At 44.2% G+C, this 24,346-nt stretch overlaps 1 protein-coding gene across 4 annotated transcripts in view; it reads left to right on the top strand.

Annotated features, from left to right (window-relative positions):
- Nucleotides 1–24,346, top strand: part of FAM131A (family with sequence similarity 131 member A) — a 94,057-nt gene that overhangs the window by 42,546 nt on the left and 27,165 nt on the right. The window contains exon 2 of one of the 4 annotated variants that reach the window (XM_069726939.1): nucleotides 21,643–21,767. The exons of 2 other annotated variants lie outside the window; for them this stretch is intronic. In XM_069726939.1, the coding sequence (XP_069583040.1) occupies nucleotides 21,643–21,767 (125 nt within the window). Of the gene's footprint in view, nucleotides 1–8,702; nucleotides 8,746–21,642; nucleotides 21,768–24,346 lie in introns of those variants that run through there. One more of the 4 variants, XM_069726941.1, reaches the window with a different exon arrangement.

Genomic DNA, 24,346 nt, shown 5'->3' with positions numbered 1-24,346 from the left:
GAGATCTATGCCATCCCATGTTTTGTCATTTCTGCCTTTGTTATATTTGTCAACCAAGGAATTTGTCACCATAAAATAATCTTGCTTTGCTTTCTAGAAAATGTGTTATTTATGATTTGTAAGATTTTTTTTTTCCATTAGCTCCCTCTTACGTGAGCTTTTCATTTGTTACCATCAATTAGGTGATGTTAAGCTCAGACTGACTTTCCGGTTGTTCCTTGTACAGTACATGCACAGTTTCTTGCATTGCTAGATATTTATCATGTACATTTCCTACTTTGCTACATTTATAATGGTACACTGCTCCGCTCCCCTCCTTCCTCCTGCCGCTCCCCCCGTGCTCTTGTCCGCTCCCCCCTTGATCCAATCCCACCCCCCGTGCTCCAATCCAACCCCCCTGCACTCCGATCCATCCCCCCATGCTCTGATCCACCCCCCATGCTCCGATCCACCCCCGCGCTCCGATCCACCCCCCCATGCTCTGATCCACCCCCCATGCTCTGATCCACCCCCCCATGCTCCGATCCACCCCCCCGTGCTCCCCCCCACCCCATCATACTTACCGAGCCTCCCGGGGTCCGTCCATCTTCTCCATGGGTGCCGCCATCTTCCAAAATGGCGGGGGCATGCGCAGTGCACCTGCCGAATCTGCCGGCAGGCAGATTCGTTCCAATGTGCATTTTGATCACTGTGATAGGTTTTATCACAGTGATCAAAATAAAAAAAAAGTAAATGAACCCCTCCCCTTTATCACCCCCATAGGTAGGGACAATAATAAAATAATGACTTTTTTTTTTTTTTTTTTTTTTTAGGGTTAGGGTATGTGCACACTTATTCTGGTCCTCTGCGGATTTTTCCGCAGCGGATTTGATAAATCTGCAGTGCTAAACCGGATTTACCGCGGTTTTTCTGCGCATTTCACTGCGGTTTTACAACTGCGATTTTCTATTGGAGCAGTTGTAAAACCGCTGCGGAATTCGCAGAAAGAAGTGACATGCTACGGAATGTAAACCGCTGCGTTTCCGTGCAGTTTTTCTGCAGCATGAGTACAGCGATTTTTGTTTCCCATAGGTTTACATTGAACTGTAAACTCATGGGAAACTGCTGCGGATCCGCAGCGTTTTCCGCAGCGTGTGCACATACCTTTAAAATTAGGCTATGTGCACACGGTGCGAATTTGGCTGCGGATTCGCAGCGGATTGGCCGCTGCGGATTCGCAGCAGTGTTCCATCAGGTTTACCATGAAAACCTATGGAAAACCAAATCCGCTGTGCCCATGGTGTGGAAAATACCGCGCAGAAACGCTGCGTTGTATTTTCTGCAGCATGTCAATTCTTTGTGCGGATTCCGCAGCGTTTTACACCTGTTCCTCAATAGGAATCCGCAGGTGAAATCCGCACAAAAAACACTGGAAATCCGCGGTAAATCCTCAGGTAAAACGCAGTGCCTTTTACCCGCGGATTTTTCAAAAATGGTGCTGAAAAATCTCACACGAATCCGCAACGTGGGCACATAGCCTTCGGGTTAGGGTTGGAATTAGGGTTGTGGTTAGGGGTGTGTTGGGGTTAGGGTTGTGGTTAGGGGTGTGTTGGGGTTAGGGTTGTGATTAGGGTTATGGCTACAGCTGGGATTAGGGTTAGGGGTGTGTTGGGGTTAGTGTTGGAGGTAGAATTGAGGGGTTTCCACTGTTTAGGCACATCAGGGGTCTCCAAACGCAACATGGCGCCACCATTGATTCCAGCCAATCTTGTATTCAAAAAGTCAAATGGTGCTCCCTCACTTCCGAGCCCTGACGTGTGCCCAAACAGTGGTTTACCGCCACATATGGGGTATCATCGTACTCAGAAGAAACTGGACAACAACTTTTGGGGTCAAATTTCTCCTGTTACCCTTGTGAAAATAAAAAAATGCTTGCTAAAACATCATTTTTGAGGAAAGAAAAATGATTTTTTATTTTCACGGCTCTGCGTTGTAAACGTCTGTGAAGCACTTGGGGGTTCAAAACGCTCACCACATATCTAGATAATTTCCTTGGGGGGTCTAGTTTCCAAAATGGGGTCACTTGTGGGGGGTTTCTACTGTTTAGGCACACCAGGGGCTTTGCAAACGCAACGTGACGCCCGCAGACCATTCCATCAAAGTCTGCATTTCAAAAGTCACTACTTCCCTTCTGAGCCCCGACGTGTGCCCAAACAGTGGTTTACCCCCACACATGGGGTATCAGTGTACTCAGGAGAAACTGGACAACAACTTTTGGGGTCCAATTTCTCCTGTAGCATTTTGGAAAATAAAAAATTCTGGGCTAAAAAATTACTTTTGAGAAAATAATTTTTTTTTTTATTTTCATGGCTCTGCGTTATAAACTTCTGTGAAGCACTTGGGGGTTCAAAGTGCTCACCACACATCTAGATTAGTTCCTTTGGGGGTCTAGTTTCCAAAATGGGGTCATTTGTGGGGTATCTCCAATGTTTAGGCACACAGGGGCTCTCCAAACGTGACATGGTGTCCGCTAATGATTGGAGCTAATTTTCCATTTGAAAAGCCAAATGGCGTGCCTTCCCTTCCGAGCACTGCCGTGCGCCCAAACAGTGGTTTACCCCCACATATGGGGTATCAGCGTACTCAAGACAAACTGGACAACAACATTTGGGGTCCAATTCCTCCTATTACCCTTGGCAAAATAGGAAATTCCAGGCTAAAAAATCATTTTTGAGGAAAGAAAAATTATTTTTTATTTTCATGGCTCTGCGTTATAAACTTCTGTGAAGCACCTGGGGGTTTAAAGTGCTCAATATGCATGTAGATAAGTTCCATGAGGGGTCTAGTTTCCAAAATGGGGTCACTTGTGGGGGAGCTCCAATGTTTAGGCACACAGGGGCTCTCCAAACGCCACATGGTGTACGCTAACGATGGAGATAATTTTTCATTCAAAAAGTCAAATGGCGCTCCTTCCTTTCCGAGCCTTACCATGTGTCCAAACAGTGGTTTACGCCCACATGTGAGGTATCGGTGTACTCAGGAGAAATTGCCCAACAAATTTTAGGATCGATTTTATCCTGTTGCCCATGTGAAAATGAAAAAATTGAGGCTAAAAGAATTTTTTTGTGAAAAAAAAGTACTTTTTCATTTTTACGGATCAATTTGTGAAGCACCTGGGGGTTTAAAGTGCTCACTATGCATCTAGATAAGTTCCTTAGGGCGTCTAGTTTCCAAAATGGGGTCACTTGTGGGGGAGCTACAATTTTTAGGCACACGGGGGCTCTCCAAATGTGACATGGTGTCCGCTAAAGAGTGGAGCCAATTTTTCATTCAAAAAGTCAAATGGCGCTCCTTCCCTTCCAAACCCTGCCATGCGCCAAAACAGTGGTTTACCCCCACATATGAGGTATCAGCGTACTCAGGACAAATTGGACAACAACTTTCGTTGTTCAGTTTCTCCTTTTACCATTGGGAAAATAAAAAAAATGTTGCTAAAAGATCATTTTTGTGACTAAAAAGTTAAATGTTCATTTTTTCCTTCCATGTTGCTTCTGCTGCTGTGAAGCACCTGAAGGGTTAATAAACTTCTTGAATGTGGTTTTGTGCAGCTTGAGGGGTGCAGTTTTTAGAATGGTGTCACTTTTGGGTATTTTCAGCCATATAGACCCCTCAAACTGACTTCAAATGTGAGGTGGTCCCTCAAAAAAAATGGTTTTGTAAATTTTGTTGTAAAAATGAGAAATCGCTGGTCAAATTTTAACCCTTATAACTTCCTAGCAAAAAAAAAAATTTGGTTTCCAAAATTGTGCTGATGTAAAGTAGACATGTGGGAAATGTTATTTATTAACTATTTTGTGTCACATAACTCTCTGGTTTAACAGAATGAAAATTGCAAAATTTTCAAAATTTTCGCCAAATTTCCATTTTTATCACAAATAAACGCAGAATTTATTGACCTAAATTTACCACTAACATGAAGCCCAATATGTCACGAAAAAACAGTCTCAGAACCGCTAGGATCCGTTGAAGCTTTCCTGAGTTATTACCTCATAAAGGGACACTGGTCAGAATCGCAAAAAACGGCCAGGTCATTAAGGTCAAAATAGGCTTGGTCATGAAGGGGTTAAGGCAGAGCTTCTCATCCGCTGATGCCCTGATTGGGGTGGGTCTTCTTATCAGCTGATGCTCTGGTTGGGGCTGAGCTTTTTAGCGGCTGATGCCCTGGTTGAGGCGGAGCTTCTCAGTGACTGATGCCCTGGGTGGGGTGGAGCTTCTCAGTGGCTGATGCCCTGATTGGGGCAGAGCTTATCATCCGCTGATGCCCTGATTGGGGTGGGCCTTTTTAGCGGCTGATGCCCTGGTTGGGGTCGAGCTTCGCAGTGGCTGAAGCTCTGATTGGGGCAGAACTTCTCTTCCGCTGATGCTCTGATTGAGGGGGGTCTTCTCAGCAGCTGATGCCCTAATTGAGGCAGAGCTTCCCAGCAGCTGATTGCCTTGATTGAGGCAGAGCTCCTCAGCAGCTGATGCCCTGATTGGGGCAGGGCTTGTCCTTTCGTGATGTCTTCATCAGAGCAGGGCTAAGGGTAGGTGCACACGATAAGTAAATGCTGCGCGTCTGATGCTGCATACTTGTACAGCGTCCAACCTGACTAACCTTAGGTGGACTGCAGCTGCTGAGAAAGACCCTGCACCTCAGCTAATATGATTTCAGCTGCTGAGACAGACCCTGCAACACTGCTAATGTGACTACAGCTGTGGAGACAGACCCTGCACTGCTGCTAATGTGACTACAGCTGGGGAGATGGACCCTGCATCACTGCTAATATGATTGCAGCTGGGGAGATGTAACCTGCACCACTGCTAACATGACTGCAGCTTGGGAGGTGGACCCTGCACCACAGCTAATGTGACTGCAGCTGGGAAGACAGACCCCGCACCGCACCTAATTTGACTGCAGCTGGGGAGAGAGACCCTGCATCACTGCTAATGTGACTGAAGCTACGGAGACAGACCCTGCACCACTGCTAATGTGACTGAAGCTACGGAGACAGACCCTGCACCACTGCTAATGTGACTGAAGCTACTGAGACAGTCCCTGCACCACTGCTAATGTGACTGAAGCTACGGAGACAGACCCTGCACCACTGCTAATGTGACTGAAGCTGCTGAGACAGTCCCTGCACCACTGCTAATGTGACTGAAGCTACGGAGACAGACCCTGCACCACTGCTAATGTGACTGAAGCTGCTGAGACAGTCCCTGCACCACTGGTAATGTGACTGCAGCTGCTGAGACAGACCCTGTACCACTGCTAATGTGACTGCAGCTGCTGAGACAGACCCTGCACCACTGCTACTGTGACTGAAGCTGCTGAGACAGTCCCTGCACCACTGCTAATGTGACTGAAGCTGCTGAGACAGTCCCTGCACCACTGCTAATGTGACTGAAGCTACGGAGACAGACCCTGCACCACTGCTAATGTGACTGAAGCTGCTGAGACAGTCCCTGCACCACTGGTAATGTGACTGCAGCTGCTGAGACAGACCCTGCACCACTGCTAATGTGACTGCAGCTGCTGAGACAGACCCTGCACCACTGCTACTGTGACTGAAGCTGCTGAGACAGTCCCTGCACCACTGCTAATGTTACTGAAGCTACTGAGACAGTCCCTGCACCACTGCTAATGTGACTGAAGCTACGGAGACAGACCCTGCACCACTGCTAATGTGACTGAAGCTGCTGAGACAGTCCCTGCACCACTGGTAATGTGACTGCAGCTGCTGAGACAGACCCTGCACCACTGCTACTGTGACTGCAGCTGGGAAGACAGACCCCGCACCGCACCTAATGTGACTGCAGCTGGGGAGACAGACCCTGCACCACTGCTAACGTGACTACAGCTACTGAGACAGACCCTGCACCACTGCTAATGTGACTGCAGCTTGGGAGGTGGACCCTGCACCACAGCTAATGTGACAGCAACTGGGGAGACAGACCCTGCACCACTGCTAATGTGACTGCAGTTGGGGAGATGGACCCTGTACCACTGTTAATGTGACTACAGCTGGGAGTGAGACTTTTGACTGCAGCTAATGTGATTGCGGTTGGGGACATGGACCCTACACTACTGCTAATGTGACTGCACCTGCTGAGAAATACCGTGCACCACTGCTAATGTGACTGCAGCTTGGGAGAAGGACCCTGCACCACTGCTAATGTGACTGCAGCTTGGGAGAAGGACCCTGCACCACTGCTAATGTGACTGCAGCGGGGAAGACAGACACTGCACCACTACTATTGTGACTGCAGCTGGGAAGGCAGACCCTGCAGCACTACTACTGTGACTGCCGCTGGGAAGACAGACCCTGCACCACTGCTACTGTGACTGCAGCTGGGAAGACAGACACTGCACCACTACTATTGTGACTGCAGCTGGGAAGACAGACCCTGCACCACTGCTACTGTGACTGCAGCTGGGAAGACAGACCTTGCACCACTGCTACTGTGACTGCAGCTGGGAAGACAGACCCTGCACCACTGCTACTGTGACTGCAGCTGGGAAGACAGACCCTGCACCACTGCTACTGTGACTGCAGCTGGGAAGACAGACCCTGCACCACTGCTACTGTGACTGCCGCTGGGAAGACAGACCCTGCACTACTGTGACTGCAGCTGGGAAGACAGACCCTGCACCACTGCTATTGTGACTGCAGCTGGGAAGACAGACCCTGCACCACTGCTACTGTGACTGCAGCTGGGAAGACAGACCCTGCACCACTGCTACTGTGACTGCAGCTGGGAAGGCAGACCCTGCACCACTGCTACTGTGACTGCAGCTGGGAAGACAGACCCTGCACCACTGCTACTGTGACTGCAGCTGGGAAGACAGACTCTGCACCACTGCTACTGTGACTGCAGCTGGGAAGACAGACCCTGCACCACTGCTACTGTGACTGCAGCTGGGAAGACAGACCCTGCACCACTGCTACTGTGACTGCAGCTGGGAAGACAGACCCTGCACCACTGCTACTGTGACTGCAGCTGGGAAGACAGACCCTGCACCACTGGTACTGTGACTGCAGCTGGGAAGACAGACTCTGCACCGCTGCTACTGTGACTGCAGCTGGGGAGACAGACCCTGCACCACTGCTAATGTGACTGCAGCTGGGAAGACAGACCCTGCACCACTGCTACTGTGACTGCAGCTGGGAAGACAGACCCTGCACCGCTGCTAATGTGACTGCAGCACTGGTAACCTGACTACAGCTGTTGTCTAAGTGGCTTTAATTTCCCTGTAAAAATTGTTCATAGATTCCTAACAAATTTATACCTCCTTGTCCAGAGATGCTGCAAGACAGGTCCAGTAGGAGCTATCCAATAAGGTTGTGTCAATTTAGCATTCCTTATCCTACGCACACTACCTACGCACAAATGATTAAAGGTCTTTTTCTGTATACTACATTACAAGTCTATCCTTACAATAGCCAATAATATATGATCTGTGATGGACTCACTAGCTGACAACCCAATCATTATACCTATCAATAGAACGAAAAAGCAGTAGTAATACGACCCTTTCACTGCAGTGACTGGAGTAGTCATTATTTCTAGTCCTGTAAACATAGGGAAAAGAAGCATTTTCAGCTATCTCCTCTACAAGGCAAAGTCCATGGTCTAATGAGCCAGGTGATGCACGGAGTGACGCAGGCCGCCGGTCCCAAGGAATATAGAAAAGGTGTATCCAGCATTCATTCCAAGGTTCAATCAAAAATTACCATTTATTAGTTTCATTAAAAATCAACACTACAGAACGTTAAGACTTGTGATTAACAACCCATGGACCTGGGTTTGAAGCATGTTAGTCTACATGAGTGTTTTTTTAAATATATTTTTGCACTGTTGATTTTTAATGAATCTAATAAATGGCAACTTTTTATTGAACCTCGGGATGAGTGACGGATACATATTTTCTACATTTTTTGTGTTTAGTACTGTAACTCAGCCATTCTCTGGGCTGCAGTACCAAGTACAGTCAAGTAATGCTATGTTCACATTTGCGTTGTTGGGCGCAGCGTCGTCGACGCAGCGCAAAACGCATACACAACGCAGCGTTTTGTGACGCATGCGTTCAACTTTTACCTGAAATATGACGCCGAAAAACTGCATCATGTAGCGTCGGCTGCACCCTGACTGTTGCGCCCAAATGACGCATGCGTCAGATAACGCTATACAGTGCATACCGGCGCATTCCCATGCGACCCCCATGTTAAAGATAGGGGCGCATGACGCATGCGTCGGTATACGTCAACGACGCTGCGCCCAACAACGCAAATGTGAACATAGCGTAACATGGACATCGCGGAGTCCGATACTAGTGTAAAGTTAGCGCCTTGGTTCTGATGATTGGTGGGGTTACTGGAGGGTAGGGTAGACCATCAATTTAATATGTCAGAATACTAAGTGTGTTAACAGGTGTAATGTTGCCTGGCACTCTTTTAGCATTGTGAGTTTTTTTTTTTTTTTTACGGCATGCTGAAAGTTATAGTTTCTCCACAGAATAAGAGTCGTAGTTGGCTGTCAACTGATCTGTAAATTTATGAGCAATGTAATAATTTATTGAATAGTTTCAAAGACTGTATTTCTCTTAATAGTTTACAGGCATATCTAAGAGGTGTATGTGTACAATGCTTTCTTCAATGAAGATTAATATTATTTGGCTTTGTTGCTGAGCCATACCATGAAGGATTACAATTCCCCACAGGCTGAGTAAGCATACTTTTGTTAATTATTTTGTACAGTAATTCCCAAGCATGGCTGTACTTGATAAAGTAAGTTCAGTAAAATTCCTTTATTCCAACATCAGAAGGTCCAGATAAGTTCCAGCTTAATTATTCGATATTCTGTTGTTATTATTATTAATAACTTTTCATATGTTTGTGACTTAGTGCTGATGCCAAAGATAAAATATGTTCATTATTGTATTCCTATGCACATTGTGGTAAGAAACTCTTAAAATGGCTTCAATAAATCAGGATAGTTATTGAATTACTGTTGGTCTACTCCACCGTAAAAGATCTACCAGCCAAATGTTGATGTGAAGAGGGGAAAAAACTGTTTTGGGAAGTCTCCATACACATGGGCCATCTGCTTATCATGGGCAATTTAGCAGGCTTGGATAGTATTTTTATGTTTACAAGTGTTTATAGACACCTTAATCTGCAATACTCTGGCAGTATATTTGTCCTTTTTACACAGGGTGATGAACATGTATTCTCGATCTTTGCTCTGTGTAAGTTTGCCAGTGATTAAATAGACGCTGCTGTGTTGGCTGATTGTATCTCTAATACAGGTTTTTAAAAATCATCTTTGGTCAACAGCACATCCCCAAAATGTGCTTCCCAAGAATATGCAACATGTATGCAGACAAAGAATTATGGTTTGTTTGTATACAGTTTGCACAATGAGATGATTGCGGAAGGGTCACTTCCTTCTTTCTCCCTGTCTGTCCTTCTTTCTGTCACAGATAGGGTATGTTCACACGTTCCTGATTTCCCTCCTTTTTTTTTCAGGACTAAAAACCGCAGCTCTTGGCAGAAAACGCAGGTCCTTTTTTTGATGCTTTTTTGGTGCGTTTTTTTATGCAGTTTTCTATGCAGAGTCTGTGTGTTTTCTAGGACGTTTTTTAGGGTTAAAATGGCTGAAAATACCCTACCCCTAACCCTACCCCTACCCCTAACCCTACCCCTAACCCTAACCCTATTCTAACCTTAGTGGAAAAAAAAAAAATTCTTAATTTTTTTATTGTCCCTACCTATGGGGGTGACAAAGGGGGGGGGGGGGGTGTCATTTACTATTTTTTTTATTTTGATCACTGAGGTTATATCTCAGTGATCAAAATGCACTTTGGAACGAATCTGCCGTCCGGCAGATTCGGCGGGCGCACTGCGCATGCGCCCGCCATTTTGCAAGATGGCGGCGCCCAGGGAGAAGATGGCCGGACGGACACCGGGAGGCCGGGTAAGTATAAGGGGGGGAGATGAGGGCACGGGGGGGCGTCGGAGCACGGGGGGGTGGCATCGGAGCATGGGGGGGTGGGATTGGGGCACGGGGGGCAGCCACACTGCAGCGGTTCTGCACCACAAGCCGCAGTAAAACCCGCAGATATATTTTTCATCTGTGGGTTTTACTGCGGGTTTGACCTCACAATGGAGGTCAATGGGTGCAGAACCGCTGCAGTTTTGCAAAAAGAAGTGACATGGTACTTCTTTTTTACCGCGGCTATTCAGCGCGGCTTTTTTTCCCGATTCCCGCATCATGTGCACAGTGGTTCCTGTTTTCCATAGGGTACAGTGTACTGTACCCTGCATGGAAAACAGCTGCGGAGCCGCAGCGGCAAAATCGTGGCGGTTCCGCAGTAAAAAACGCACTGTGTGAACATGGCCTTATTCATTGGTTGCGGCCTCTGTCTGTCATGGAATCCAAGTCGCTGATTGGTCTCGCCAGCTGCATGTCATGGCTGCCGCGACCAATCAGCGACAGCCACAGTCCGATTAGTCCCTCCCTACTCCCCTGCAGTCAGTGTCCGGCGCCCGCTCCATACTCCCCGCAGTCACCGCTCACACAGGGTTAATGCCAGCGGTAACGGACCACCTTATGCTGCGGGTAACTCACTCCGTTACCGCCGCTATTAACCCTGTGTGACCAAGTTTTTACTATTGATGCTGCCTATGCAGCGTCAATAGTAAAAGGATCTAATGTTAAAAGTAATAAAAAAAATAAAAAATGATTATATACTCACCTTCCGCCGCCTTTCCCGCTCCTCGCGACGCTCCGGTAACCACTCCATGCAGGCGGCACGTTCCGGGGGCAAGGATGATATGCGACAAGGACCTGCCATGACGTCACGGTCATGTGTCCGTGACCTCATCACAGGTCCTGCGCGAGAAGGACCTGCCATGACGTCACGGTCATGTGACCGCGACGTCATCACGGGTCCTGCGCTACCAACCCTGGGACCGGAAGCTGCCGAGTGCACCGCACACAGGCGACATGACTACAAGGGCTCCCTCGGAAGGTGAGTATATGTTTATTTTTTAACCTGTGACATATGTAGCTGGGCAATATACTACATAGGTGGGCAATAAACTAAGTGACTGGCCAATATACTACGTGGCTGGGCAATATACTATGTGGCTCTGTGCTGTATACTACGTCACTGGGCAATATACTACATAACTGGGCAATATACTACGTGGCTGGGCAATATACTACGTGACTAGGCAATATACTACGTGGCTGGGCAATATACTATGTGGCTGGGCAATATACTACTTGGCTTGGCAATATACTATGTGGCTGGGCAATATACTATGTGGCTGGGCAATATACTACGTGGCTGGGCAATATACTACTTGGCTGGGCAATATACTACTTGGCTGGGCAATATACTACGTTGCTGGGCAATATACTACGTAACTGGGCAATATACTATGTGGCTGGGCAATATACTACGTGGCTGGGCAATATACTACGTGGCTGGGCAATATACTACGTCACTGGGCAATATACTACGTAGCTGGGCAATATAGTACGTGACTGGGCAATATACTACGTGGACATGCATATTCTAGAATACCTGATGCGTTTGAATCGGGCCACCATCTAGTACTAAATAAATAAAATAAATAATAATAAGTAACTTTGCTTTATTTATACTGAACTAGTCCTAGTTTACAGCCTTTACTTATAGAAATCTGTGACTGTGACCAGCCCTCCTAAGCTGTCTATGTGGACATGCAGGTCATAGAAAGTTGAATAAAATGATATATTGATATCTGTGATCTGATGTCTTATTCCAAAGAAATCCAGGTTTTTCTTAATATATAAATGCGCTTTGGGCAGGACGTAGATGCCCCCCGAGAATCTGCCTCCAGAGCTAATGTTAAATGAAAGTGACTGACAACACTATTAAGGAAAACACTGATTTCTTTGGAATAATACATTGGATTGGAGATATCAAAATGTCATTTCATTCAATTTTCGATGTTCTATGTGCCCATATAGACATATAGATGGGTGATCCTACTGACAGATTCCCTTTAAAATCCAGAGCTACATTAAAAAAATATAGACTTAACAGCTTAGATCTCTCGGCATCCCTTATTTGCGCATTTAGGATTATTGGAAATATACCCTTGAATTAGTCATGTTAGATTAGTCGTTAATCACATATATTCAAAACTATTGGCTCATTAAATTCCAGAGGTTCAAGTAAACTTTTAGAATTTTTTTGACAGGTGTATTTCTATGATGGCTGCACAGTGGCCGGGAAGGTCAGGGAGGCCCACTGCTAAAAAATAAATATATTGTCTTTTTTGGAGGATACAATTTTTTTGTGGCTAGTAGGTGACAGCATGCTCCCTCCTGCTGGTATGAAACACAACAGGAGGAGCTGGGGCCAGGTAGTGCGACTAATGCAGGCTGCTGGTACGTGAATGTATATGCTTTATAGTTTACATCTTCGCAGTATACATCCAGTTTTAGGAGAATATGGGATCCGGAAGATGTCCTGTATAGTGATGCAAAGCATGGATAAGGATATAGTGTCTGTGTGCATTAACTTACAGCATATACTTTATGTGAATAACCCCTAGGCACCATTTATTTACAGCAGAGGGTGCCTGCAAGAATAAATAGGAGCTAAGCTCGCTCTATGAGAGAGCTTTAAAATACAGTCAGGCTACTACCGTAAAGGTTGGTTTTGGATCCAGCAGTTCATCCCTTGAGGAGTAAGTTCAGAAACAAGCAGGAGGACCAAGAAGCATCAGAAGCCAAGCAGCATGGGATCCTCAAAGCAGTGGTCCAGTAAAAACAAGTCTATCCACTGGATAGATAGGTTTCTGCTCGGTGGGTGTCCAAAGGTCCCAAAGGGGAACTTTAATAACATTTACAAAATGGCACACCAGGTTGGACACCCAAACTTCACTTCATTTATTCTCCATGGTTCTGTGAAAAGAAGCCAAATGTAGTGCTCAGCAGACTCATAGGGGATAAAAGGAGCAGTCTTCAAGCATGTACACTGCCACTGCATTCTAATAGGGATAACCGTTCTCAATTCTGAAAATTGGTTGCACCCCCACGATCAACATTGTTAGGTGGTAACTTTTTTTTTTTACCGTATAACCCTTTAAGATTAATATGACTTTTTTGATATATTAGAATTTTTCTAATCAACTTCTTTAAGAAGATTATGTAGGGCAAATACATCACAAGCTCAAGTACCCTAGTGGGACCAGAAAAAAAGGTGAAAAAAATGTGCTAATATACACATATTAAATAAAAAGTTAAAAATATATGTTATATAAAAATCAAAACAATCATTGTTAGTATCAATGTTGCAGCCAAACACTGGCTAAGTAGGGATGCTTTTAGTATAGCACATGAACATTGAGGCTACTGATTGGCTGCAATGGTCACGTGCCAATATGGCATAACTCCTTTAATGGGTTATTCCCAAAATCACAATGTAGTCTTGTAATAATGTACACTCGTTGTACACTGATGCCGCCGGATCCATTTTTTTCTCATAGACTTGTATTTGCGACGGATGGACTCGCGTTTCATCCGTCGTTTTCCGGATCCGCTGAAAATTGTCTGGTGGCTGGAGATGACTGACATAGTAACGTTTTTTATCTACGTTGAAAAAAAACAGACAGTCACGGATCCATCGCCGTACGCTGTTTGCTAGAATGGAAGCCTATGGCGCCGGATCTGACAAAATGATGGAATCCGGCGACGGATTCTGTTTATTTTAACTGAGCATGCTGCGATCAAATTAGCCAGATCCGCTAGTCGGATCCGTCGAAAAACGAATCTGTCTCATCAGTTTTTCACAATCTGCAACGGATCCGTCGATTCGTTGAGCCAACGGATTGTGACTGACGGCAAAAAAGCATATCTTCTGTGCTCTGTGACACGTTGGGAGCTGATCTGCTCCTGTAAGAGATGATGTCATGGAAAGGGGTGGAGCTCATCCCAGGAAGCAGTGATGTGCCCTTGTGTTGGTAACCAAAGGAAGCAACCTACTGCAAGTAGCTGTCTCTGTTTACAGACGCTAAATGCAGAGATATACTTCAGAATGGGCTGTGTATAGAGGGCTGAGAGGAGTGATATATTGCAGGATGTAGATGTGTATAGAGGGCTGAGAGGAGTGATATATTGCAGGATGGTGATGTGTATAGAGGGCTGAGAGGAGTGATATAGTGTAGGATGAGGCTGTATTTGGAAGGCTGGGAGAAGTAATATATAGGAGTAATATATTTCAGGATGGGGCTGTGTATGTGCCTAATTAAGGTCACATAAAATTCTTCACTAGTATAGCATTCTTTATTAATACCATTGACAGTAAATGGAGCAGTAGTAGGGCAGCACGGTGGCTCAGTGGTTAGCACTGCAGCCTTGCGTGGGTTTCCTCCGGGTTCTCTGGTTTCCTCCCACATTTCAAACACATACTGATAAGGAATTTGGATTGTGAGCCCCATCAGGGACAGCGATGATGTGTGCAAACTGTAAAGAGCTGCGGAATATGTTAGCCCTATATAAAAATAAAGATTATTATTATTATGCGTGTGTGACCACTGCTACATTCACATGGTTACAGCACAAGACTCAAGTTCTTTTGATCACTGTGCATCACAGTGGTGGTATCACTATGAATAGGTGATAAATCTTGTTGATGGTCCAAAATATTTTAAAGCAGATTTGTCCAGATTTCACAATACAAAGTACATACCTTACTAAAAAATTCTTAAACCTGATGTTGGTGTACGTAATTTGAAGATCCATGTTACAACGACTGTGTAATCCTGATGTTAAAATGAGCATTTTAGGAGTCCACGGTCATATAAAAATGGAGGGTTTTTAAAAAACTATACTGACATGAATTTTCAAATCAAGTACATCAGTTTCATTAAGTAGATAGATCTATTAAATAATGTATGGCATTTATAGTGTGAAATCTGGTAATAGATACTCTTTAAGTAAAACTCAACTTTTGAACAACTCCGTTTCACAATAAATGTACACGAAACATTGAATAAAGGAAATCTGTCAGTAGAATCAACCTTCCTAAGCCATCTATATGGGCATGTAGGCCATAGGAAGCTGAATGAAATTATATCTTTATATCTGCAATTCAAAGTCTTATTCTAGAGAAATCCATGTTTTTTATTATGTAATTGAGCTGTTCAGGACCCTGATCTGCATAAGATTCTGCCTCCAGAGCTTATTTTACATGAAGGGCAGTTATGTTATGAAAGGCAATTCAGTACTACAATGGACATAGCGGTCAGAGCACATACAGTGATCTGACAATAACCCAAAATCATAGAACGAGCTCTGAGACGTGGGAACTCTGCAGACCGCAATCCCTAATCCTCTCCAAACAACACTAGAGGCAGCCGTGGATTGCGCCTAACTCTGCCTATGCAACTCGGCACAGCCTGAGAAACTAACTAGCCTGAAGATAGAAAATAAGCCTACCTTGCCTCAGAGAAATACCCCAAAGGAAAAGGCAGCCCCCCACATATAATGACTGTGGGTTAAGAAGAAAAGACGAACGTAGAGATGAAATAGATTCAGCAAAGTGAGGCCCGACTTTCTTAACAGATCGAGGATAGAAAAGGTAACTTTGCGGTCTACACAAAACCCTAAAGAAAACCACGCAAAGGGGGCAAAAAGACCCTCCGTACCGAACTAACGGCACGGAGGTACACCCTTTGCGTCCCAGAGCTTCCAGCAACAAATTAGACAAGCTGGACAGAAAAAATAGCAAACAAATAGCAAAGAAGAACTTAGCTATGCAGAGCAGCAGGCCACAGGAATGATCCAGGGAAAAGCAAGTCCAACACTGGAACATTGACAGGAAGCCAGGATCAAAGCATTAGGTGGAGTTAAGTAGAGAAGCACCTAACGACCTCACCAGATCACCTGAGGGAGGAAACTCAGAAGCCGCAGTACCACTTCCCTCCACCAACAGAAGCTCACAGAGAGAATAAGCCGAAGTACCACTTGTGACCACAGGAGGGAGCTCTGCCACAGAATTCACAACACAGTTACCAGTGTGATGTGTACTGGTTACCAGTGTGATGAGTAATGGCCGCTCCCTGCTCTCCTGATCTCACTGCAGAGCTGCGTGTGACTATACCTGACACATCTGCAGGTTCCGGTCAGCTTCCATCTCACAGGCAGACCGGGTTGGAATATTGTTACAGTACAGCAGAGCTCAGAGCGCTGCAAAGAATGTTTGTAAGGAGATAAAATTCAGTTCTACTGTTTTGTGTTACATACACGTCTCACAGTGGTAACTCCCCCCTTCATGTAACATAATCTCTGGACGCAGATTCTCGTGCAGATCAATGTCAGGCCCATCGGATTGTAAATATCAATATATAATTTTATTCAGCTTCCTATGACATACAGGCCCATATAGACAGCTTGACCCTACTGGCAGATTCACTTTAACACTAAATAATAGGATAAAAAGTTCATTTTTGTTTTCTAAACCTGGATATGAATGCTAGAGGCCATGCTTAGTGATCTTAGACTTATTTGTCCTAGTTGTTCAGATGGGTATAAAACAGGGTGGATAAAAATCAATGTTTTTTTTTTTTTTTAATTTTAAATCGGATTTTTTTGATTTAAATCGGATTTTTTTTATTTAAATCGGATTTTTTTATTTAAATCGGATTTTTTTCAATAAACTGCTTTTTGAGGAAAATATTTTACCATCCAAAGGTTCTTCCATCATGAGATAAAGCTGAGTTGTTTAACTCAGTAGAATAAAGGCTGTATATGTGTAACATTCACAATGCCATGCTCTTCCAGAGGTTTCTGTAGGATTAGTGGGCAGTTTCTCTCCTATATTATCACAGACGCTCGCTTTACTTACACAGTTCTCAAAACTGAATTTGACTCCGCAGAGGTCCTAGCCTCTTCTTCACGGCAAAAATGTTACAACATGAACAGAGTTGAGAAAAAGACCTTAATCCTATTGTTCTACAAACCTACATCATGAGATGTTCTACATCATGAGATGTTCTACATCATGAGAAGTGCGGTGATGAAGAGGACTCATCTTCATCACCGCATTTCTCATGATGTTGCCTCATTCGCGCCACCAGGCCTTGCATCTCTTTGTTGCATCGTTTGCATTTTGCACGCATGCCTGCCTTACCGATAGGCGAAGGAGCTTCATTAAAATATTCCCAAACTGGGTCTCTTTTACGGCCTGCTGCCATTATAAGGAAAGAATGTAATAAACCTCAGATTGTACACACAAACAGATCCAGACTTGTCTGTCTGTGGCTATGCTGCAGTATTGTGCTCAAAGTTTCACTTTCATTTTCTTGTCTGCTTGCCCTTCCTCCTCCTCACACTTAGATTCACATTCTTCTTGTGTTGTGCAGATCTATTCCACTCCAAACAATCAAACATATTGTCTAACTTCTTGGACTTGGCACTGAAGGGGTTGATTCTGTATTCATAGGTTTGTAGAACAATAGGATTAAGGTCTTTTTCTCAACTCTGTTCATGTTGTAACATTTTTGCCATGAAGAAGAGGCTGGGACCTCTGCAGAGTCAAATTCAGTTAGGTAGAAACTTTGATTTAAATCACTGATTTAAATCAAGCCTTACTGACTAGTGATTTAAATCGTGATTTAAATCGTGATTTAAATCAGTTAGATTTAAATCAAATCCACCCTGGTATAAAATATGGAAAATGATAGCTTTTAATTATCATCATGAAATGATAACTCATTTCTTAGCTGTATATTGTCAGGCTGTTAAAGCAGATCTGTCAGCAGGACATGCTGCCCTATGTAAGGGGCAGCCTACTGAGCTGACAAATCCGCTTTAAAACAATTATATCATTTAATGGCTTCTATAAAGGTTGGCAGTCGCGGTAAACAATAGTAGCTGAGACTGTAGATCAATTAATTATGCTCTTGGAACTGCTTCTATGGAAACCACATCATGGTGACTGTTTTATAAATGGTGTGGTTCTGCAGCAGCTGCTATAGTTATCTCCCGCTGTGCCGTAGTGTAAGGTGTGCATTTATGCCTCATTGTGCGAGGCATAGCAACCTGTTTTGTGAAAGGTTTAGGGACATACCTGAGCAGTCCTTGACCTGAAATCCAAGCTTACAATTTCCCCTGAAAAGACCTGACGGCATCATAGAGAAAAATCTGATAAAAATGAGATAAAATACCAGCACCTTAAAGTAACACAGCATAAAACATGCACTCATGTAAGGCTGGGTGCAGGGCCGGCGTCAGCACCCAGCGTACCCGGGCAAGTGCCGAGGCCCTGGCAAGACAGGGGGGCCCATTCAGGGCTGGCGTTAGGGGCAGGCAGCTGCCTAGGGCCCCCGCTCCCCCATGGGCCCTCAGCTAGTGGCACATCACGCAGCTGATATGGGGCCTCTGTGAGGCAGGGGGTCCCGCCGCCGCATTGAACTATACCGGCGTCTGCAGGTAAAGTTCAAAGCAAATGATGGTGGAGAGAGCGTCACCTGACGCTCCCTCTTCCATCATTCCCCACTCTGCCTCTGACACTGCCGCTGCAGGTGCGCGATGACGTCATCGCGCACTCGCTGTGTGTCAGGCAGTGCAGTGGCAGCCGCCGAGACCGGAGCAGGGAGCAGCGTGGGCACGTTGAGAGGTGAGCAGTGTTTTTTTTTTTTTTTGTTTTTTTTTAACTATAACAGTGAGTACTGGACTATGGGGCCATTCTTGGGGGAGGGGGGCTGTGCTGTATACTACATGTCTGTGTTCTATACTACGTGGGCTGTGCTATATACTACATGGCTGTTCTATATACTGCGTGGGCTGTGCTATATACTATGTGGCTGTGCTATATACTATATGGGCTGTTATATGGCTGTTCTATGTACTATCGGGGCCGTGTTATACATTACGTGGGCTGTTATATGCTACGTGGGCTGTGCTATATACTTCATGGCTGTTCTATATACTACGTGGGCTGTGTTATATACTATGTGGGCTGTGTTATATAATATATGGCTATGCTATATGCTATATGGGCTGTTATATGCTACGTGGGCTGTGCTATATACTACGTTGCTGTGTCATATACTACATGGCTGTGTTATATGCTATGTGGGCTGTGTTATATACTACGTGGGCTGTGTTATATACTACATGGCTGTGTTATATGCAAACATGAATCGTGGTATGTGTTAAAGGGGGGCCCACTGAGACTCTTTCACCCGGGGCCCTCAAAAACCTGGAGCTGGCCCTGGCTGGGTGGCATTATGGAAGAAGCTAGGCAAAGACGTTTTACAGTCAGGTAATGATTTTCTCCAAACCTTGATCCAAATCTGAAAAGTTGTTTATTTAGCAGTAGAAAAGCTCAAAACTGAAGAAGTACCTGGGGAAATGTGTATTTTGTTTTTTATTTTTAATTATTGGAGTGATGTGAAAGTGAGCTTCAAGAAATCGGAGCAAGAGAAAAATTTACTTTATAACAGGAAAAAAAAAGCAGTGTAGCAAATTAATGCAGAAAATGTGTGTCTTCAAATGTATCGAGACTGGTCTGGTGTAATATACCCACCTACCGGACCATGTAATCCTGCCAGAAGGTAAGCCGACCTGCTCCGAGCGACATGATAGTACTGATAGCGTTGGCTGACTGGCATCAGAAGTAGAAAAGGGTTCATTTATGACATGGACTGGCCGCATCACCAGGTTTTTCGAGAGACAAGGGCTTGGTTTCATGCAGCTGTCTATTGTTTGGCACCTAGAGATTGTGGGATTGGGTCATTTAGTACTGGACACTGTTTTGTTTTGCACCCTTTATATACATTTATAGGTTTTGCCCTTTTATTTTTACAACCTCTTTTCCTTCTTCATGCACACGCCGTCCTCTGTAGTTTTGGTGTTGACTTTGCATAGGACATTGCAGAGTTGAGTATTTGTTCATTGCCATCTTATCTAGTCAGCAGACATCAAATATTGCCATGTCAGCACATTTCTATTAGAAGTAGACAGTGTGGCCAACAAAATAGCAATTTACTGTTCAGAAAATGATTCATTGGCGTGTTACTTGGCTTATTTTCAAGTATTTAAAGAGAATAATAACACAAAAAATTGTGAAGATAATTCTCATGTGTACAGTTAGGAAGGGTCTTTGTAAACCTCATTTTAGAGAAAATTGAAGGGATTTAGTTTGGTTGATTTTCTTTTGCAGTAGTTCTTATTTTTTTCTCCTTCAGCCAAGAAGAGGCTGTACTGATTGCCCCATTACTCGCTTTGTGTTATGGTTATAAGTTTTACAGTACTTAAAGTAGTTGATATTACAAGCACATCTTACGCTGTTGTCTAATGGTACTCAATTGCACTTTACAGTTGCTGCCAAGAGTTTATATTGAATTAGGGTATTCCCATCTCCAAGATCCTTTCCCAATATGTACTAGGTGTAATAATAATATTAGCAAAAACCTCCAATTAGAAATGTACTATAGTTCTCATGATTAGCTATGTCACTTACCTCATGTGCAGGGCATTGCAATAGCTAAGGTAACCATGGTTACAACCACTCATATAGTGACAGTGAGTTACTAGTGGTCATATCCATAGATACCTAGGCTACTGCAATGTCCTGCTTGAGGTAAGCGACATAGCGAATCAGAACTATACTACATTTCTAATTGTAGGTATTTGCTAACATTATTATTATTATTAAACCTACTACATATTGGGATAGGATCTTTGAAGATGGGAATATCCCTTTAACTTTGTGCATCTGCAATTTCATTTCTCTGTCTTCATTTCATATTAATCACATTTTTCAAAAGTTGCATCTTGTCAAATCCAAATATTCACTATGAACCCCATTGAGGAGTTCGGTAACAGTGGCATTAGAGACAAGGAGGCATCTCAGTCATCCATCTCTTGCTGTATATTTCGCCAGGCTCTCTAGCTACATAAGTCAGAGTCGGACACAGGAGAACAAATGTGATCCAGAACCCACAGGGAAAACGATGTAACTCTGCTTTATCACAGCTTCATTAAAGCATAGGTAGGAAGCCGCAGTCACTGGAATCATGTGCTGCGCGTTTTGAAGCTATCGGGGTCCTTAATCATGGTTGGTTATGACTAAGAACCCTGGCAGATTTGAAACGCGCAGGACATGTTTCCAGTGACTTACTTTCTACCTCTGGTAATGAGGTTGTAATTAATGTTTTTAACTTTGTTCCTGCTGGATTACAACTATACCCTTCTGTCTGACTACCCAAGAACCGGCTTGGAGATTATCACGTGTATCACTCCACTGGACATTCCTTACGATCATTCCCAAGGAACCGCCAGTTGATGAATTTTTCTAGAATGACTGTATACATGTCTGACACAACCGGTGCCTGTATGTCCTTTAACCCTTCTATCTGTTCTATTTAATATCTCTCTTCTGAAAAAGACCCTGCTTTGCTACCGGTCAATAGTGTACCCGCCATTCACTGCACACCTAACCGCCTGCATGCCAGTACCACCAGCACCAGGTTCTGTGGTTGGGGGGCTTCTCCCTGCCCCATGGTTGTTGTTATATGTGCTTGTCCTCACTAATTCCTGCGTGTTCCCATCCAGTGGAGGCTCTGCAAGTGGAGTGGCGTGAGGGGAGGTGCAGTACTGCTTTTTATCATCAGAAAAGACCGTACCTTGTGCGAAGGTTTAAGCTCCAAGTCCCATCGGAGAGCCAGGAGTTCCTAGAGGTGACACATGGTTTGCCTTGCTGTGACACATGCCCTCTGCACACTGTTACAATGCACTGACGATTCCTGCACCTGTAATCCCAGCAATTTTCTGCATGAGCAAGCATGTTTAAGTCATGTAGGGGTTACTGCCATGTTACAAGTGACAATGTCGCCTCCATGATTCACGTTATCACTGCTAATGCTGCAATGCTTTGTAGCAGCAGTGACATGTTTAACTCACCTTATTAGCATCACGATCTAGATAGGGGCCTACAAATAGTGTTCCCTTGAGCCGCGGTCCTCATGTGAAGGCCTACTTACTTTGTGACAGTCAAACATGATCATTTGGTTCCTGTCTACGTACGTAAGTAATGGCTATGACAAGCATTCGACAGGCGCAAAAACCGCTAATGTGTTCAGTATAATTGGGCTTGAAGTCATGCGGCTAAAGCTCGGAGGCTAGAGAGAGACCTGGTTGGGTAGAAGAAGGATCGCAACAGAGATGGACAAAATTATGGCCACATTAAGAGCTATGAGCTCATTTCAGGAGCCAGATGAATTCATATTTTCCTGGCAGTAAGTGCCATCATCGGCACCAACAGAAAGCAAACACAAAACTATCGAGCACAGGTTCTCCCTGCCCCTTGAACTTGTGAAATGCTTTGTTATTACGTAAATGTTAAAAATGAGATAATATATCGACGATTAGTTAATTCCAACTATGTCATTCTAGCCAAATCTAGTTAGATTGGTCAATATGTGAATCATTCCTCAGGAACCTGGTGACCTTAGTAGAAATTCTAACCTGCCTACTACAAACATTATTGGGTCAGTAGCCTATTTTTTTTTCTTGAACCTAAAAAAGTACGCAAATATGGGAATGGAATGGAAATTTGCATGGGTTTGCAGGATTGCGCAGCTTTTCTTTGGTTACCATGCATTATAATTCTGGGGTTCAGCATGCATGTGTCATTCTGCCTGCAGTATTTTGTGAACTTTTTTCAGCTTTCAGTAGGTTTCTTTCACATGAAGAAGAAATGCTCGGTACACACACAGTTTTTTTTTAACAGATCCCCTGAAACATTGTCCCCAAAACAGCTTCAAATGCTCCTTGAATACTCTTCCCACTCTGTTGCTGTTTTTTTACAAGTTTTTTTAAGATTTTTTTTTTTTTAAACCTTGTCTTGAAGAAGAAGTGCCAAGTCAGTTCCTTTAAGCGTCTTCCTCATGGCATCCGCTACATACTTGACACTGTGAAGTCAAAAGCTGCAAAATAGCGTAGGAAAAGGCCTTGAAAACTGCTTCAGGAAACGCTTCTGGGGATATAAGATACCTTACAAAAAAGTGCTGCACTCCGACTACGTTTGTCTTTGCCCTTACAGTTGTTATTAGCCATGGAGATCCTCAGTAGTATTTTTGTGTTAACAACTTCATTTCCAGAGAGGGAACACTACATACTGTATGGCAATTGTGAAATGACAACTAGGAGTAAAGGAAGCAATCAAAGGTGATCCTAAGGCCGGCCTCACACTAGCGTGTTTTACGGACGTAAGAGAGGTGCTGAAAATACGGATTGCATACGGTACAATGCTTCTCTATGCCCCAGCTCCTATCAGCCGTATTTTACTGATCCGTATTATACGGTCTACGGCCGTAGAAAATCGCAGCATGCTGCGTTTGTCACCTTATTGCGCAAAAAATATGCAAATGAAAGTCTATGGGGGCCAGAAAAATACGGATTACACATGGACCAACTGTGTGACTTGCGAGAAATACGCATCGGTGTTCTAGCGAAAAGCCGGCAATTCAGTGCGGTGTACAGTAAAATCACACTGACAGGTTAGAATAGAATAGCTATAATAAATGTCTACACATAGTATAGGGGTATATACTGTATATATGTGTCAGTGAGACACATATATGTATATATATTATTTCATACAGCGCTAGATAGCTTTAAAGCCGGTAATTCAATTGCCGGCTTTTGCTATCTCCTTCCCAAACCCGACATGATATGAGACATGGTTTACATACATGTAAAAAAAACAAACAACCATATTCCATGCCTTCCGATGATCAGTCTCGTCCCACGCTGTAAATCCATCTGAAGGGGTTAACTAATTTTACAAGCAGAAGCTCTGCTAATGCAGCTGTGCTCCTGCCTGTAAACCCATGGGGAATGAATGGAATGTAGGTCAATGACCTGTATTTACCTTCAGTCGCGATGATGCACCCTCTGCTGGATGTCCTCATATGAACTCAAGCCTGGGAAAATATTCTGAAAAGTTCCCAGGCTCGAGTTCATAATGCTGCTGCAGTGTCAAATACTGGAAACGCTCTAAGTATCTAATCTCCTTAGTAGTTACCAGTACCATAAGTTGTGTAGACTAAGCTACAGGGCCAGAGTGTGATCCAATTCTCTCGGATGAGGAGAAGATGGAGAAAGAAATTTCTCCCATCTTCTCCATTCTGTCATCCATGAACATCATACTGCACTCAGATGTCATCAGAGTGCAGTCCGATGTTTTCCACTAACTCATTGACTTGCATGTCCGAATGCAATCCCAATAATCTGATCAAACTCTGACATGCAGGGG

The sequence above is a fragment of the Ranitomeya imitator genome, chromosome 5, assembly GCF_032444005.1.
Source record: "Ranitomeya imitator isolate aRanImi1 chromosome 5, aRanImi1.pri, whole genome shotgun sequence".
Taxonomy (NCBI): Eukaryota; Metazoa; Chordata; class Amphibia; order Anura; family Dendrobatidae; genus Ranitomeya; species Ranitomeya imitator.
This window is presented reverse-complemented; position numbering and strand designations above follow the sequence as displayed.